The sequence below is a fragment of the Nanorana parkeri genome, unplaced genomic scaffold (genome assembly GCF_000935625.1).
Source record: "Nanorana parkeri isolate BGI_ZX_2015 unplaced genomic scaffold, ASM93562v1 scaffold1779, whole genome shotgun sequence".
NCBI classification, from domain to species: Eukaryota; Metazoa; Chordata; class Amphibia; order Anura; family Dicroglossidae; genus Nanorana; species Nanorana parkeri.
This window is the reverse complement of record NW_017308047.1, coordinates 96,814-115,584: the sequence shown is the minus strand read 5'-3', so window position 1 is coordinate 115,584 and position 18,771 is coordinate 96,814. Positions and strand designations below refer to the sequence as shown.

The 18,771-nt window shown below is 43.3% G+C and overlaps 1 protein-coding gene across 2 annotated transcripts in view; it reads left to right on the top strand.

The window, feature by feature from the left end:
- The window catches only part of LOC108799654 (transcriptional enhancer factor TEF-1-like), a 149,089-nt gene that overhangs the window by 72,541 nt on the left and 57,777 nt on the right, over window positions 1-18,771 (top strand). For both annotated transcript variants that reach the window (XM_018571550.1, XM_018571551.1), the window contains exons 3-4: window positions 9,283-9,347; window positions 16,759-16,821. In XM_018571550.1, the coding sequence (XP_018427052.1) occupies window positions 9,283-9,347; window positions 16,759-16,821 (128 nt within the window). The remainder of the gene's footprint in view (window positions 1-9,282; window positions 9,348-16,758; window positions 16,822-18,771) is intronic.

Sequence of the window (18,771 nt, the reverse complement as noted above, 5' to 3'; positions counted from 1 at the left end):
GGCGTAGGGCGTTTTGCAGCGCATTCCTACGCGTGTAAAACACCCAGGTGGGAACCATGCCCATAGGCAATCATTGGTTTTCACATGTTGAGCGTTTTACAGAGCGTAGGAACGCACTGTAAAACGCCCAGGTGTGAACCAGGCCTTAACCACATTGTACATTTTTGGAATCTCTGACCTTTTAAATAATATAGCTATTTAACCAAATTCTACATGTTTTGGATGCTCTGACCCTTTAAGTTTTATATAGCTATTCCCGTAATATTCTTGCATCTGGTTCTTGGCTTTAGTGGCTACAATATTGCAATGGTGGTTAGAATTCTCCCCACTACTCCTAATAGTGAAAATGGAGAAAAAAACTGGACGGACACGGATATCACAGAGGTGATTAAAAATCGCTCCGTACTGCTCTGATGTGCGAAACGGGCCTTATTGGTAGTTTTTGTACATCAGATTGTAATAAGATACCATCTGCTGTGTATTTGTGAATATACTGGCCAAGGAGCGCTGTGGCTGGGAAACATTTGAAGGATACAAAACTATGTGGCTTATTCAGCAAAGTGAAGAGTAATGTGCACAAGGCAATAACCACAGCTACCAGTCCGAAATCATGTCACTTATCTAAAAAACTTGTGCTGAACTCTGGTGTATTCAGGTTCTATATACAGTTGTGTGAAAAAGTGTTGGCCCCCTTCCTGATTTTTCATTGTTTTGCACGTTTGTCACACTTTAATGTTTCAGATCATCAAACAAATTTAAATATTAGTCAAAGATAACACAAGTAAACACAACATGCAGTTTTTAAAGGAAGGTTTTTATTAATAAGGGAAAACAAAATCCAAACCCACATGGCCCTGTGTGAAAAAGTGTTTGCCCCCTAAACCTAATAACTGGTTGGGCCATCCTTAGCAGCAAGAACTGCAATCAAGCGTTTGCGATAACTTGCAATGAGTCTGTTACAGCGCTGTGCAGGAATTTTGGTCCACTCATCTTTGCAGAATTGTTGTAATTCAGCCACATTGGAAGGTTTTCGAGCATGAACCGCCTTTTTAAGGTCATGCCACAGCATCTCAATAGGATTCAGGTCAGGACTTTGACTAGGCCACTCCAACATCGTCTTTTTGTTTTTCTTCAGCCATTCAGAGGTGGACTTGCTGGAGTGTTTTGGATCATTGTCCTGCTGCAGAACCCAAGTTCGCTTCAGCTTGAGGTCACGAACATTATCATTCAGGATTTTTTGGTAGACAGCAGAATTTATGGTTCCATTTATCAAAGCAAGTCTTCCAGGTCCTGAAGCAGCAAAACAGCCCCAGACCATGACACTACTACCACCATATTTTACTGTTGTTATGATGTTCTTTTTCTGAAATGCGGTGTTACTCTTACGCCAGATGTAATGGGACACGCACCTTCCAAAAAGTTCAACTTTTGTCAACTTCAGTCCACAGAGTATTTTCCCAAAAGTCTTGGGGTTCATCAAGATGTTTTCTGGCATAACGGAGACGAGCCTTTATGTTCTTTTTGCTCAGCAGCGGTTTTCGTCTTGGAACTCTGCCATGCATGCCATTTTTGCCCAGTCTCTTTCTTATAGTGGAGTCATGAACACTGACCTGAACTGAGGCAAGTGAGGCCTGCAGTTCTTTGGATGTTGTTGTGAGGTCTTTTGTGACCTCTTGGATGCGTCATCGCTGCGCTCTTGGGGTAATTTTGGTTGGCCGCCCACTCCTTGGAAGGTTCACCACTGTTCCATGCTTTCGCCATTTGTGGATAATAGCTCTCACTGTGGTTCGCTGGAGTCCCAAAGCTTTAGAAATGGCTTTATAACCTTTTCCAGACTGATAGATGTCAATTACTTTCTTTCTCATTTGTTCCTGGATTTCTTTGGATCTCGGCATGATGTGTAGCTTTTGAGGATCTTTTGGTCTACTTCACTTTGTCAGTCAAGTCTTATTTAAGTGATTTCCTGATTGCGATAGGTGTGGCAGTAATCAGGCCTGGGTGTGGCTAGATAAATTGAACTCAGGTGTGATAAGTTATGTTGTAACGGGAGGGGGAGCGGGGCGCAAACACTTTTCACACAGGGCCATGTGGGTTTGGATTTTGTTTTCCCTTAATAATAAAAACCTTCCTTTTAAAAACTGCATGTTGTGTTATCTTTGACTAGTATTTAAATTTGCTTGATGATCGGAAACATTAAAGTGTGACAAACGTGCAAAACAATGAAAAATCAGGAAGGAGGCCAACACTTTTTCACACAACTGTATGTAATTGTTGCTCTTTGCACAGCCTATATCACCTGCAAAACAAATTGTCCAAAAGGGTGACATTTTGTTTTGCTATAAAATATATATATATATGCTTCCACTCTCTATTTTTTTTCTTAGGTTTTTTTACCTAATATTTTGTCTTTTTTTTAATGTTAATGTTGTGTGATCTAAACCCATAACCAAACATTTAATATATTGCAATTCTTAGTTGTAGTAGGTGCACCAGTTTTTCTTCTTTTTTTTTTAACCTGGTAACCCTGAGAATAACACACTTCTGCTTCTTCATGTCTACACTTACTTGTCCATGGTATGTATAGAGGGAGCCATGGTGTTCACACGGACTTGACTTCAAATATGTTTGCCTTTGTTCATCACCATTACAAAGTGGATGGATGGAACTAGTCTTTTTGTAGCGTACAGGAAGTGACAAGGGCACTGACCTATTTTCTCTGAAAGAAAAGGTGACTGCATTGTTAGTAGCAGCCAGATATATTTTTTAATTTATTATCTGAACTCTGGGCTTTACTAGGGCAGCTCACGTTTAGTTGCTATGGTGTGTGTTTTTTTGTTTTTTTTTAACAAATGACACTGTATTAAAATATATAGCAATGTTTTGTGAACCTCATTAGAATATTTTTTTCTACTGACTGGTAAAATTAAGTTTGTGTAAAAAAATAAATAACACTTGGACATTAGTCCTAAAGCTACCTACAGATGATCCGACTGGTAGGTCCTACAGTCACACAAACATTCTACCATCAAACCATGATCAGGCAAACTTTCTTAAATGTCTATAGGCACCCAGGGCATATCCAAGATCTGTGAAACATTACCCCAAACAAAGCTCTACAATAAATTTTGTGGTCCCCAGATAGGCAGTAGTAATTACGCTGTTATCTTATAAGATATAATATAACGGGTAAAAAAAAAGTATAGAGACCCTTTAGACACATGCATTCGTTATTTGTCGCAGCTTATGGCACATGTGCATTTTGTATGGCACAGATGTTGCCATTGCTGACCTCTCATAATGAAAGCTCAAGTTGTTTGGCCATAATGCTGACCCTCTTGCTTAAAATGTATTTTATGATTTTTATTTTAATCACTGACCCAGGCCAATTATACATAGTTACATAGTATTTAAGGTTGAATAAAGACATTAGTCCATCAAGTCCAACCTATTAGGATCTCATTCTAGGAGTACCCGTACCCCTGTATATTACGGTCCCTTAAGAAATCGTCCAAAAGTTTCTTGAACAATTCCACATTATTTGCTGAAATCACCGCCTGTGGCAGTGAGTTCCAGACCCTAACTGATCTTACTGTGAAGAACCCCCTTCGCCCCTTGTGCTGGAATTTTTTTTCCATCAATTTTAGGTGATGGCCTCTAGTTTTTGTAACGGAGTTCATTTTAAACAGTTTATCGCTAATGTTGCTACCACCATTAAACATTTTGTACATGGAAATCATATCCCCCCTTAATCTCCTCACCTCTAATGTGAACATGTTTAAATTTAGTAGCCTCGTCTCGTAGCTCTGGTCCTCCATACCCCTAATTAGTTTGGTTGCCCTTCGCTGGACTTTTTCCAACTCAAGGACATCTTTTCTTAGTACTGGTGATAAGAACTTCTGAATTCCTGATCTGCATGTTTGCTCCAACTCAGTGACTCAGAATGGCAGTGAATCAACATAACAGCTAGGTAAATAGCATTTTTTTAAAATGCTAAATCATATGTATGAAACTTGTCTGTGATCATCATAGGACATCCTGTCCTGAATGATATCCAATCAGAAGAAGATTGGGTGGGCGTTCCTTCTACATATGATGACTGTTGGCATCTATATAACGGGAGATAACTGGCCTGGATATAGGTGCCATTATCCTTTTTGTCAGTTTTCTAAAGATATAAAACCAGCACCTACCCATAATGGTACTCCCATGCAATACAAATATACCTACCTCTCTGGTGGAGCTCTCTAAAAAAAGACTCTTCATCATTGGAAACCTCTAGTAATATTGAATGCCTGTGGCCCCCAACCAAGTGCCTTTGTTGTTTTTTCCAACACCTAGGTCACTGCAGAGTCCTGCAGTGTAGCATGGGGTTGAAGAAAGAAGCTTAATGTGTGGCAGGGCAAACAGACATCCAACACTCCCAGAAGTGTCAGAGGCTTAAGAGCTTGTTCACACGATTTTCCGGTCCTTATCTGGTGCGGATCTGCAGACGCGGTGCTCTGCATGCAGTGCGTTTTTGACGCGTTATTTACACGTTTTTACCGCGGTCCAGGCGCTGACAGTTTTCTTTTAAACCGCGGGGCTGTTTGTGCGTTTCCGGACCGGACAAAATGTGACATGCAGTATTTTTTCTGTTGTGACCTGAACAGACAGCGCACATGAGAACTGTAGCCCATAAAACACATAGGGATACATTGGGATGCATTTTGGGTGCAGGAGCGAAAGGATCTGGTCAGGACAGAATCCGGACGTCGTGTGAACAAGCCCTGAGAGGCATTTAGTGACTGAAGTATAGTCTTCTAGTATAGTCTTTTATCGCAAGGAAATAGAGGGTTTAAAGAGAACCATGCCCTAACCTTTTTTGGCCATAGTTCTCTTCAGGGTCACAGGAAGACATATACTAATATCCTCCGGTGACCCAAAACTATTGCCCGTTATATGCTGAGAGCGCAGAGCTGTGCTGCAGCCAGGACGGATCCCGACAATACTGTGGAGATCCACCCCGCTGGCTGATTGATAGCTGGCTCTGCCTTTCTAGAGACAGAGCCAGCTGTGTCTGCCCCCTCCCCCATCCATTCCTACAGTCAGCGCTAAAGAAAATCTCCTTTACGTCTTTTTTTTTTAAAATAATAAAGTTTTATTGAAGTTTCCATCTCGAAGTGAAGACATACAAAACATACAAGTAAATGCATGAACAGGATCACGTTTGACAAATTTGTATCATGGGAAGGTAACAGGTTTTGCTTGTGGGAACAACACTTCCCAAAACTCTCAAGTACCGATGTGAACCTGACTAGGTTGATAAGTAAATCCAGTGGTGTTCTTATGTATCAATCTCATTAAAAGTCAAATAGAACAGACAAAAAGTAGTGTTAACAGGATCATGCTTAACATAGGTGTGTTATAGGTAAAGTATTAAACCCAACAGGTTTTGCAAACAGGGACAGGGTGTCCCATATGGTCCGGTCGTGGATGTATACCTGGTTAGGTTGTGAAATAGATCCTGTTGAAGTCATTTGTAAAACAGGATATGGTCTAAAACAGAAAAAGAAAGGAAAAGGAAAGATTGGGTAGAGAAATCACCGATCTCACCGATGAAGAGATCAGATCCGCGTTTCTCTTCACATATAAAATCTCTCTCGCCAGCTCGGTCCAGGAAACGAGCTACAAATTACTGACTAGGTGGTACCGCTCTCCTAGTCTCCTTCACCGAATTTTTCCCGGCTCCTCCTCACTATGCTGGAGATGCTCCTCACACGTCGGTTCTCTATATCACATCTGGTGGTCCTGTCCACTGATCACGCCTTTTTGGGAGCACATTTTTCATATTTATCATCAAGTGACTGGTTCTGTCCTTAGCCCCTCTCCCAAAATCGCTCTCCTATCCATTTTCCCAGGACCCATTTCACACTTCAAGAAAAATCTTCTCCGTTTTTTTGTCTCTTCAGCTCGTTCTCTTATACCTAGACACTGGAACTCAGCCAGAGCTCCCACCATCAGGGAATGGATTACAGAACTATGTCGCGTTATGCACATGGAAATGCTGACGGCTCACATACATGACAGAAACTTGCAATGTAATACCACATGGGCACCCTGGCTCCTGTATATGGACTCAGATGACTTCAGATCGCTTTAATTCTTCTACATGGAAGGTCAATACTTTAGCTGGTCCTGGCTAATCCCATTATCGCCTACCTCAACAGAAAAATCACCTAATTATGCCTCCCCATACACCTTCTTCTCCGCTCTTCTCTTTCTCCCCCTTCATTTCTCCTTTACGTCTTTTTATAGAGACCTTATCTGGTCTCTAAAAAAAAAAAAAAAACCTGTTGTTTAAAGCTGTCATAATTGACATCTTCTGAAAATACTAGTTTCTTAGTAGTCTTGCATATCCAGTGGCGTCAATGCTTTTTAGTCACTGACCTAGAACAAATAGGCAGATAAAGAGTTCGGACTTCACTGACTGGACTTCATGCTTTTTTCTGAGTCCATGACATGGAGATAGCCAGAATGGGAGAATTTTCAGAATGTCATCAATGATCACCTTCATAATGTACATGTTCATAAAGTATGTAAAGCTCTGCAACATTGCGGACGCTATATAAATACCTATAATAAATATTTCTGTCATGGCCATCAAGGTAACAGATTAGGGGATGTTTCAGAATTACCCACTCTCATCCCCTCCATAAAGGAGAATGTGCTTTCTACACTAAAATGTTCGAATTTGAACATTGACTGTGATTGCTGAACCTGACACGTATTTGTTTCTATCCCTATACACGATTCTAATTTTAATTGACCAGTTCTTACCTGCTTTGTAACCGAACACTCTGTGTCATTTATTTTACTTTTACAACAATTAACTGCTATCAGAGCTCACATGACATTACTTTCAAAAAGGCACCCCAGGTGCAGCGGCCTCCACCCATCTTGCCTGTAGTCATAAGCATGCAGTCTCCTCCCTGCAGTTTGACAAAAGATAATGCAGAGCCCAGGGACCCTTATCTTGCCCCCAAGGCCTGGGAGGGAAGGTGTTTTGAAAACACCACCTCACTGACCCCACAATTGCACAAAGTTGAAAGGCTAAAAGTGTCTCCTGCATTCACTTAACAAATGGCACAGAAAAACGCAAAGGTTTGTTTAGAGTTAAACACACTGCTTTTATTTAATAATCACTCGCCCATCTTGTTCCAAGATCGAGTTCCCCATTAAATCTTTCAGCTTCTTAATGCTTCATAGCATGACATGTTCCATCCATTTTATATCAACTACATTTATTCAGACTTAAAAGCATAATTTGCATTGTGGTATTAATAAGTGACCATGTGAGTCAGAAAAGTGAAATACATTATCCATAAATCCTGCTGTTTGATTATGATACATATCTGGAAACAATAGGTACAGGATAAGTATTACCTAGAGGCACCCTGGGCCCCCTAGAGGCCCGAGGCCCTGGTGCGCCCGCACCGCCTGCACCGGCGGTAGTTCCGCCACTGACCCAAACACAGTGGACTGTTAACAGGACATTATTTAGCCACCAAAAGACCCAAAGATGTCAGATGTTGCATGACAGAGTACCAATGAGTATTTCTGAAATAAAGGTATGCTCCAATCAAAACTGAAAGTTAAAGATTGAGATTAAGAGCCGGTTCACACCACAAAGTCTGCGTTCCAGAGCGTTTGCCCTCTGGAACGCAAGCCGGCCAGCTCCCTGCGTTTGGGCAGGAGGGGGTGTGGCGGTGCATTGAAGTCAGTGCTTGCAGCATTTTTGCAGATCACACTGGACCGGAACGCAGGCACTAATGTGCCACGCGTTTGGGTGCGGGCAATCGCACTGCGGGGGGGGGGGGGGGGGCGTGGCTGCGGTGCCATTACCTTCAATGCACCGCCATGCCCCCTCCTGCCCTTGAACGCAGGGAGTCAGCCGGCTTGCGTTCCAGTGCGTTCCAGAGGCCGAACGCTATGGAACGCAGACTTTGTGGCGTGAACCAGCCCTCAAGGAGCCGAGCTGCCTGCTGAGTAGTTTACTAGTGCACCCTCCTCCGCTTTGTCGGTAATCTGGTGATGCAGAAAATACTCCTTGCTTCCTTTTGCACACTCACACACACAAAGCCTGAAACTGTTGTGTAGAATGTAGATAAATGTACACTGTCTGGTCAAAAACAAAGTTACACATGCTAATATTGTGTTGGACCGCCTTTATCTTTAATTATGGCATGTATTTGCAGTGGCATTATTTATCCTTATGCATTGTCACAACATTTATTCCCATCCAGAGTTGTATTAATTTTTCACCAAAATCTTGTAGTAATGATGAGAGAGTCGGACTACTGCGTTAAGTCTTTTCCAGCACATCCTCAATGGGGTTAAGGCTTGGACTGTGTGGTGGCCAATCAATGTGTGAAAAGGATGCATCATGCTCCCTGAACCACTGTTTCACAATTTGAGCCCAATGAATCCTGGCATTGTCATCTTGAAATATGCGCGTGCTATCAGGGAAAACAAATCCATTGATGGAAAAACCTGGTCATTCAGTATACCTCATTTTGTGGGGACAATGTTGCTGAACCTAGATCTGACCAACTGAAGCAACCCATATCATAACACTGGCAACAATCCAGGTGGGGACTTGCTAGGTAGTGTATATCTATATTCAAAAACTGTTTTTCTTTTCTTACATAGTGTGATAGGGTAAGAACTTTTTTAAATTGCTGCCTGCATTACCACTAGAGAGATACTCACTCTCTCTGTATTTGTCCCAATTAGTGTTGTCATTAGGGCAGAAAATGTTGGGAAAGCTATAATTTTGTCTCTAGAACAGAACGTAAAGGGAAATCTTCTGGTCTGCCTTTTTTTTTTTTGGACCGCTTCGAGGGTTTAGTTCCTATTCAAGCAGATTCCCCCAGACAAAATATATTGGAAAAGGGGAGACTGCACTTTGAGATCTGCCTGCCAGGTTGGATTAAAAAACAATGGGAGTCAGGTTGTTCTCTTGGTACATAGATGAACACAGTCTTGGCTTATGAAAGACATAAAAAAAGAAATTGGACCATAAAATATTATTATTGCAATCTGCATTTTAGGTCTTTGCTTTGTGTTTATTTTATTCCTTATTTTTCTTACCACATTTTAATCAATGTATCTTGTTATTTACTTCCCTCTTTATTCTTTCTTCATCTCATTTGTGTCTTTCTGCTGTGCATCCTGGCTCAACTCTCTGAAAACTTTCTCACACTTTTTCATCTGTTCCTTCAATCCCCTCTTCCTGTTTCTCAGGCCGGAATGAGCTAATAGCCAGATACATAAAACTACGGACAGGAAAGACGCGCACGAGGAAACAGGTGAGGAAGAAATTTAATTTTTGATCCTCAAAAATCTTACATTTTATCACGTGTAGTTTATGGGGCCACTAACCTCCATAGTCTTTTTTACCATGTCATATTTGCTTCTTTTAACATGAATCTGTCACCAACCATAAGTCTTGGAATTATAGGAATTTTAATAAGGTTTTGAAATTGATGATTTTCAACTGCTAATTACATGGCAATGTCTTTGTCTTTTGGAACATGCGAATACCGGTTTGTTCACATTTCCCACTGTGATTTGGGTGGCAACATCCCCAAAACCCCTCAGGTGCATCTCTCTTTTAGCACTGATGGGTTACTGTAGAATCTAAGGACCCAGTAGGTTATTAGCATACACCATGGGCGTCCCGAGGGGGGGTGACACCCGGAGCGGAGACCAGGTGATGCCCGCCTTAACGTCATCATGCACGATGACGTTATTACGCATGTGCGGTCGTCTTATTGACGCCTGCCGGCAGCCATCTTGGTGTTGAGAGCAGTGGATGTTCACCCGGCGGGATGAGGTATGACTGTTAGTCATTTTGGTGTCACCGCTCCAATGGTGGCACCAGGGTGCGGGCCGCACTCCCCTCACCCTCCTTGTGACGCCGCTGGCATACACTAGACATATGAACATGCTACCAGTCATCATATGGCCAATAGGTGAAGGTTTGCCTTGACTTAATGTGGCTTCCTAGTTTTAAGAATACTTTACCACCTATTAAACAGATAATGATAAATGATACAGTAAGGTTTACCTCCTCCCTTCTCTTTAAGGTCTATCCCAGACTGTCCTGCACATCACAGCAGACCAGCCAGCCTCTGGGTCACCTGTATTAGGCCTCTTTTGCACCTAGGCATTTTTGAGCAGTAGCAAAAGTGCTTTAAGGCCTCATTCACACTGCCGCACATATACGAGCGTACGTATATATTGCACCATATGCAACATATGCAAATAAATGGCTCCATACACACAGCCGCGTATGAAGCCGTATATTTGCGCAGCGTATATATTCGCAAAAACAGAATGGAACAGAGATGCGTCCGGGCAGCGTATCGCTGCGTATTTACGCGCACATACGCGTGTTTGCTTGCGTTGTGTGTGAATGAGGCCTAAATACACCCAACATAAGAAATCCCATGGTTTTCAATGGCCCCTGTTCACACCTGAACAGCAAAGCGCCAAATGCAGAAAAAGTACATGACCTTCATTTGGCAGTTTGCAGCTCGTTTTCCCCCCATAGACATCAATGGAAACTCCAGGAAACATGCGAAAGAAACATGTTGCGCATTTTCGTGTGCATTTCTGTGTGTTTATACGTGCGTTCGTCCATTGACCGCAATGTTTCTTAAGCTGCCAGTCAAAACGTGTGCCTTCGTGTGAGCATGTGTTCGTGTGCACAAAAATGTGAAAAAACAGCTAGCTGAACCCGTGCGTACAAATGCACAAAAACGATAAGTGCGTAGCAGAGCAGTTTAAGAACGCTTTAAAAATGCATCCAATGTATTCCAATGGTATTTTGGGCTCTAGATCCCACCACAGCGTTCAGTTCCAGTGCATGTGGAAAAACTGCAGCAGGCACTATTTTTTCTGCTCTTGAATGCACCAAAACACATGCAAATGTTCTGGAACGCACTGGACTACACCTGAAAGCACACAGGCAGGCAAAAAAACAACAACAACGGACTGGAACCAGTCAATGATGCGTCAAAATGCATTGCATATGCAGAAACTCATACACATCTGGTCCAGATTTGAAAAAGCTCTAAGGCCCCATTCACACTGAGCGACTTACCTGTAGCAGCGGATCCGTGCGGCCAGGATAGTGCGGCTGTTTGGGGCGACGGTAGCGCGACCTTCACCGTCGGGCTCCATTAAAAAATAGAAAAATCGCGCAAAATCCGCCGAAAAAAGGGTGCTGCTGGAGCGACATGGAGTTAAGACAGCTCCATTAAATAGCATTGGCCAGCGACTTCTCGCGATATCGCGCGGCAAAAATGCGCGAAATCACGCGATAAATGGTTTAGTGGGAATGGGGCCTTAAGCATAAGTTCACCTTTTGCAAAAATTTAAGAAATGCATAATTAATAGTATATATAAAAAACATGCATTTCTCTAATGTTTGCATTCAAGCCTGGAAAGCATTGCAATTGTGATCACTCGATCACAGCTGCCAAGTTCAGGCTTCTGCACATTTTCAAACTGGCAGAGCTTGTACTGAGTTTCAGATGCGGGAAAATGGCCAGATCTACCTAGAGCGAGGACGGCTGGACACCGTATGAGGTGATTTAATGCAGTTTGAAGAACAGCCGTCCTTCCCTCCATCTCGCCGTACGAGCTCTGCCAGTTTAAAAATGTGCAGAAGCCTGAGTGATCACAATTGCAATGCTTTCCAGGCTTGAATGCAATTATTATAGAAATACATATTTTTATATATATTATTAATTATGCATTTCTTTAATTTTTGCAAAAGGTGAACTTTGAGAGACCCATGGTCATTGTCTCAATAGCAGAAGTGATCATAGGAACTTTACAATGAAAGTTTAGGCTTGCAAAAAGGCAGAAAAGGCAATCTTGAGATATTTTAAAGGAATCATTAATCATAGTTGTTCTCTTAGTTTGTTCTTCATAGAAGCAGTTTGACTCCTAATGTTTTCAGCAAAGCATTTTGACATTTTTGTAGAACAAGCATATTTAAGCAAATCAGAAGCTGTGGCGACTTTGTATGTAATCTGTAATTTAAACTGGTAATAAATCAGTTTATGTTTTAGCCTTCATTCTGTGTAAAGCTTTTCATATTCTGCCACCCTGTGGACGAAATAGATTTTTACATGTCTCCCATCTTAACCCCTTAAGGTTAAAACCCCAGTGGTGATTAAATACCACCAAAAGAAAGCTCGATCTGTCCCTAAAAAATGGTATAAAATTAATTTCAGTACAGCGTTGCATGACGGAATAAATGTCAGTCAAAGTACCGCAGCGCTGAATACTGAAAAATGGCCTGGATGGGAAGGGGGTTTAACACCGCGGATGTCAACTGGTTAAAGGCACAGGGACGCACAAGGGATCCCGCATATCACAAGGCAGCTGAGACCCCCCATGCATCACTGCACCAAATCAGTCAAGCAAAACCAATGGCAAACGCACTCATCAATTTGTTACCAGCTTTACAGCAAGGTGCACATGGATACCCAACATGTGTAGCGCACCCGACGTGTGCTTACGTGAAGACGCGCGTGCTCGCGGGGGACTTTAAAACATTTTTTGAAATAATTTTTATATTTATTTTATGTAATATTTTTAAAACTGTTTTGTTTTTTTTCAACTTTAATTGCTATCACATAGGGGGGGAGCCTCCGGGAGTCTTTTGAACTCCTTATGGACCCATGACAGGATTGTCCTGTCATGGGTCGTGAAGGGGTTAAGTGTCTTTTTTTTAAAGTAGTAGTAGTAATCTGTCAATCCTTTTTTCAATAATGAATTCAGATCAAACAAGTATACATGGCCCTGCAAAGTATTTCTTTAAATTTTTGCTCAAGCACTTAGTCATCATGTTTCCGTACAGCTCCAACTATCAGCTCTGCTTCCCTGAACTTCCTGTCCAGTACAAAATCACATTGGACATCACAGTCTTCAGCAGTCCATCTCTAGATTGGAGAAGCGAGGAGGAGTGGGGAGGGGAGCGGCTTGCCTGACTGTGCCTATGTATTTGTGGAGACACACAGAGCTTAAAGTACATGTCCGCCTTTGTAAGTGATTTTTAGTTTTTTGTGGTAATGGGGAGGTGCAGGGGTGATGTACATGTGTGTGCATTCTCAGGAGTCACAGGGCTGTTTTTCATACTTTATTTTATAGACTCTTTCACAGGCCAGAGACGTAGAAATTAAAAATTCCCGCCATAAGATCTGCAATCCGTCTCTCAGAGGGTCGGGTTGTTATCTCTAAACTGCAATCAGCTCAATATTTCTAGGTGTGAACCCAGCCTTAGGAAGAATCTCCTGCACTTGTCCAGTACTGTAGACCTTCTCTGTGTCTCTCTCAGATGTCTTCCCCTTATCCTGGGTCACATTTACTCTCTGCTGCCCCAAGTCCAGGTTCCTCCAATGTCCCCCCCTCACCATTCTTCTCATTTACAGTTTTGACTGTTAGAACAGATAAAAAGACATTGGGGGGGGAATTGAACTGAAGCAAACAGAATCTGGAGCTGTTGCCCATGGCAACCAATCAGCTTCTCTCTTCAGTCTGCTCAGGTAAGATTTGAGTTAGAGAAGCTGATTGGCTGCAGTGCAAATCTGCTCTAGATTTTGCCTGCTCCAGTTTCAACAGATCCCCCCCTCCCTTTCTGCTGCCCCAAGTCCAGGTTCCTCAATGTCCCCCCTCCCCTGACCATTCTTCTAATTTCCAGATATGACTGTTAGAACAGATAAAAAAAATAGGGGGGTAATCGATCAAGACTGGAGCAAACAGAATCTGGAGCCGTTGCCCATGGCAACCAATTGGCTTCTCTCTTCAGTTTGCTCAGGTAAGATTTGAAACAGTCACAGAAGCTGATTGGCTGTAGTGCAAATCTGCTCCAGATTTTGCCTGCTCCAGTTTCGATAGATCCCCCCACTGTGCGGGGTCACCGGAGATTGTTTGGTGTCACCGGAGAAGTGCGGTGTCATTGGGATGTGTGAGGTCACTGGAGATTGTTTGGTGTCACCTGATATGTGCGGGGTCACCAGAGATTGTGTGGTGTCACCGGGGATATGTAAGGTCACTGGAAATTGTTTGGGGTCACCGGGGATGTGTGGGGTCACCGGGCATGTGTGAGGTCACTGGAAATTGTTTGGTGTCACCGGGGATGTGCAGGGTCACCGGAGATTGTTTGGTGTTACCGGGGATGTGTGTGGTCACTGGAAATTGTTTGGTGTCACCGGGGATGTGCAGGGTCACACCAAACAATTTCCAGTGACCTCACACATCCCCGGTGACCATGCACATCCCCGGTGACACTTCACTTCTCTGGTGACACCAAACAATCTCCGGTGACCCCGCACATCCCCGGTGACCCCAAACAATGTTCAGTGACCCTGCACATCCCCGTGACCCCACTCATCTCCGGTGACACCAAATAAGCTCCGGTGACTCCGCACTTCTCCGGTGACACCAAACAATCTCCGGTGACCCCGCACATCCCCGGTGACCCCAAACAATGTTCAGTGACCCTGCACATTCCCGGTGACCCCACTCATCTCCGGTGACACCGCACCAAATAAGCTCCGGTGACCTCACACATCCCCGGTGACACCGCACTTCTCCGGTGACTCCAAACAATATACGGTGACCCCACACATCCCCTGTGACACCGCACATCCCCGGTGACATCGCACAGTGGAGGGATCTGTCGAAACTGGAGCAGGCAAAATCTGGAGCAGATTTGCACTGCAGCCAATCAGCTTCTCTGACTCAGTTTCAAATCTTACCTGAGCAAACTGAAGAGAGAAGCTGATTGGTTGCCATGGGCAACGGCTCCAGATTCTGTTTGCTTCAGTTTTGATCAATTCACCCAATGTCTTTTTATCTTTTCTAACAGTCACATCTGTAAATGAGAAGAATGGTGGGGGGAGGACATTGAGGAACCTGGACTTGGGGCTGCAGAGAGTAAATGTGACCCAGGAGACGGAGAGATCTGAGAGAGACACAGGACACAGTGAAGGTTTACAGTGACAAGTGCAGGAGATTCTTCCTTACATACACAGCTATGACTCATCTCTGCTCTCTCAGAGGGGAGGGGGATCAGCTGATTGCAGTTTAGAGATAACAACCTGACCCTCAGAGACCGATTTAAAGATCTTATGGAGGGAATTTTGAATTTCTAGGTCTCTGGCCTGTGAAAGAGTCTATAAAATAAAGTATGAAAAATAGCCCTGTGACTCCTAACAATGCACACACATGTACACCGCCCCTGTATCTCTACATTACCACAAAAACTCAAAATCACTTACAAAGGTGGAAATGTCCTTTTTAATAGCAAACACAAGGGTGGCTCCTTAGGACCCTGCAAGGGAAAGGAGCCACCCTAAAGGAGTCACACTGAGCGACATGGATATTTTGCGCGTTTTTCCGTGCGATTTCGTGCTGAACGGCTTTGATCTACATTGCGTGATATTGAGCGACACTGCACATTTTATCGCACTACATAGCGCGTTTTTTGGGCCGGCACTTCGTTGCTGCTACATTGGGCTGTAACCAATCAACAGTGATCTTGATGTGACATCATTCGTTCCTTCCATTTTGCAGTGCAAAAGTGACCCTTCTGTCGCCCCAATATCGCCGGTAATGCGTGATTTCGCGCAACACCATTGAGTCTATTGGGGCCGAATCGCACGACATCCGCCGAAAAAAGGGTCATGTACAAGAGACAAGCTTCAGCGACGAGCTACAGGTGACATTGAGCTGCGAGATGTGAACAGCTCCATTGGAATGCATTGGACAAGCTACACAGAGCGATATCGTGCGGAAATGTGCGCGATTTTGCAGTGGAAATCTCACGATAAACCGCTCAGTGTAAACGGGGCCTTTAAACAGGATATCCAGGCCCCTGTTCAGTAAACCAGCTGATTCTACAGGAAACTAAAACATCAAGAAGCAGCATTCATTGAAAGTGATGTAAATTTTAAATGGCTTAAAAACACTTTGACTTTAATATCACTTTAAAGAGATTCTGGATCTTTTCATAGAACACTTGTTTTTTTTTTTTTTTGCTTTGCTGTTTGGTAGTTGATGCTCAAGATGGATTAAAGCAAATCTTACCCCAAAAACTAAAATGTAATATATTGCACTTCACTGGGCCTTAGAGATGGTGGCTGTATTGGTTTTAATTTTTCAGGTAGAGAAAATATGTTGCCATGCCAGAAATGTGGTGTCCTTGTCACTTCCTGTGAGCTGAAAAGGAAGCACACACATAATCCCCTCAATCCACCATGTAATTGAATTGAACAAAGGAAGTTTGACAACCATTGCTCCCTCTGTAGATACAGTTTAAAAATGAGTGTAGCCACAAAGGCACAAGAAGTAAAAGCCTGTAAAAAGAAAACGAATGCAGCAACTACATCCAAGGGCAAGTAAGGTACAGTATATGTAATTTTTGTTTTTGGAGTTAGATTCAGTTTATAGACATCTGTGAAAAAAAATGTATTTCAGTGTTACTGAAATGTGTAGTTTTATGTATTTTTGCCCAAATTGTTGATATCTTAGATACAAAACGACTCGTATATGAATGTTAGACTGTAGTATATAGAAACGTTTGTAATGTTTTAATTTTTTTTTCTATAATTGTGGTTCAAAATTACTTGACATGAACATGCTGTAATGGTGGTTTATGATGTGTTAAACAACAGTTAAGGCAATTTTTTGTCTCTGTAGGTATCTAGTCACATACAAGTTCTAGCACGAAGGAAATCTCGAGAAATACAGTCCAAGCTTAAGGTAAGTAGAAAACTTGCACCTTATCTCCTGGCTGCAGCCTCTGCTTACGCGTCCATCGTGGCCCCAGGCTGCATTGTATTCGACTCTGCTTCTGTGCCTGCATCCTGACTTGCCCGCCTTACGTATGGCTATGCTTCTGCTCTAGACAGGATGAACATGCATGTTAATACCAGCATTATGCAGGAATAGATAAATGTTTGTGTGGCAGAAGCTGACCATCCATTGAATGATCTATAAAATGGGCTCAGGGCCTTGATAACATTTGAATTATGGTGATCTTCTAGTGGCAAATTTGTATGGGTTCTCAGGAAAAAAAAAAAAGGTCTAGGCTAATAAAGGTCATTTTCTGAATTCAATTTTTAACTTTCTATAGTTGACAGTTCTGCAGCAAGTAGAGTATCAGTTTCAGTTTTTTGCTAATAATTTATCTGGAGTATTGAAACGTAATGGTTTGCTACATTTTTGTAATTATGTGAGCTGCTATTCAAATAGTCTAAATGCAAAGTATTGTGTTACATGAGGGTAGTCGCCTTTAATGTAGTATTTCCCTAAGTGTGGGATGTTGTGGTGCTTGCCCTCGGTATAGGCGGGGCACTTGCAGGGTGCGGGGTTTCCTTGAGAAACTACGTTATGGTAGACTTTGCTTGCTCTAGTACCTGTTAGCAGTGGCAAATAGAAGCATCGTGAGAATGTATGGGCTTGTGTTTGTTATAGTGGACTTATTGGAGATGCCATTATCCCAAGTGGATGCTATTAGTGTAGGTGGGTGGAACATGTAAACGTTGAAAAACGCCGAAGTGTATTCCTCAGGAACAGTTGTTTGTCACTTCATTGACTTGGTTTGTTTTTCTATATTGTTAAGGGCTTGTTCACACCGAAAGCGTGTAGCTGCTGGAACGCACCGTGATCCCTGCGAAACTTCCCCTTGCGTTTTGGGGTGGGAGGGGGCCTGGCGGTGCATTGTATTCAATGGCACCGCTTCTACACCCCCGGTCGCAGTGCGATCGGACTGCAAACGCAAAAAATAAGGCTTGCCCTATTTTTGCGTTTGCAGTGGAACGGAACGCTGGCAACGTTTTGCCGCGCGTTCGATCGCACTGCGGGGGGGGCGTGGAAGCGGTGCCATTTAATTCAATGCATCGCTAGGTCTCAAAAAAACACACTAGGTCATATTATAGGGATAGGTCTTATTTTTTTTTTTTTAATGTACAACAATCCAAAATTAATGCAAATCCAAATGAAATAATCCAAAATGGCAAAGTTAAGAATAGGGTGATCAGGGAAATCAGGGGTGCCGTACCTTTCCAAGAGCAATTTGGTAACCAATCGCGCTTTCACTAGTATTCCCCACAGGAGTTTGGTATCACTCCACCTGTGACAGGAGGAAGCATCGGGTTATGCGGCTCTGCTCCCTCTGCTGCCGCCTCGCTTCCTCTAGCGCCGGCTTCGTTGACACCTCTGATTCTCTCCCGCGGCTCTTCAAGTTTCCCCTTATGACACCACCGGCCCTGGGAAAGGTCACAACTAGGTCTTATTTCTCTTCCGTTCATTGAAGGACACAGGGAACAGATCTAGGCTCATGTACTGTAGGGTAATATCGCCACCTGCAGGAGAAGGACGCTAGGCACAAAACTAAAGACCAATTACAGCCTAGCGTCAGGAGTAAGGAGCTAAGAATTTTTTCTCAGGTATTCTTACCTGCTTCTTCCTGATATTTTTCAGAGGAATCTTCTAGCAAGTGTTGTACGGGTGACAGGATGGATGTCTCGGATCCTTGGAGTCTCCCCTGGAGTCTCCGGCGGGGTTGCCTGTGGGTTCGTCCCAGGGGGGTGCATATGACTGGGGGTCCCGGCTGCCCAATCACAGTACTCCCCACAGGCTACTGGCGCCGCGACTGCGGCCAGGGGCGCCAGCTTCCGCAACGCCTGCTCGTCTGGGCTTCTGTCCCCT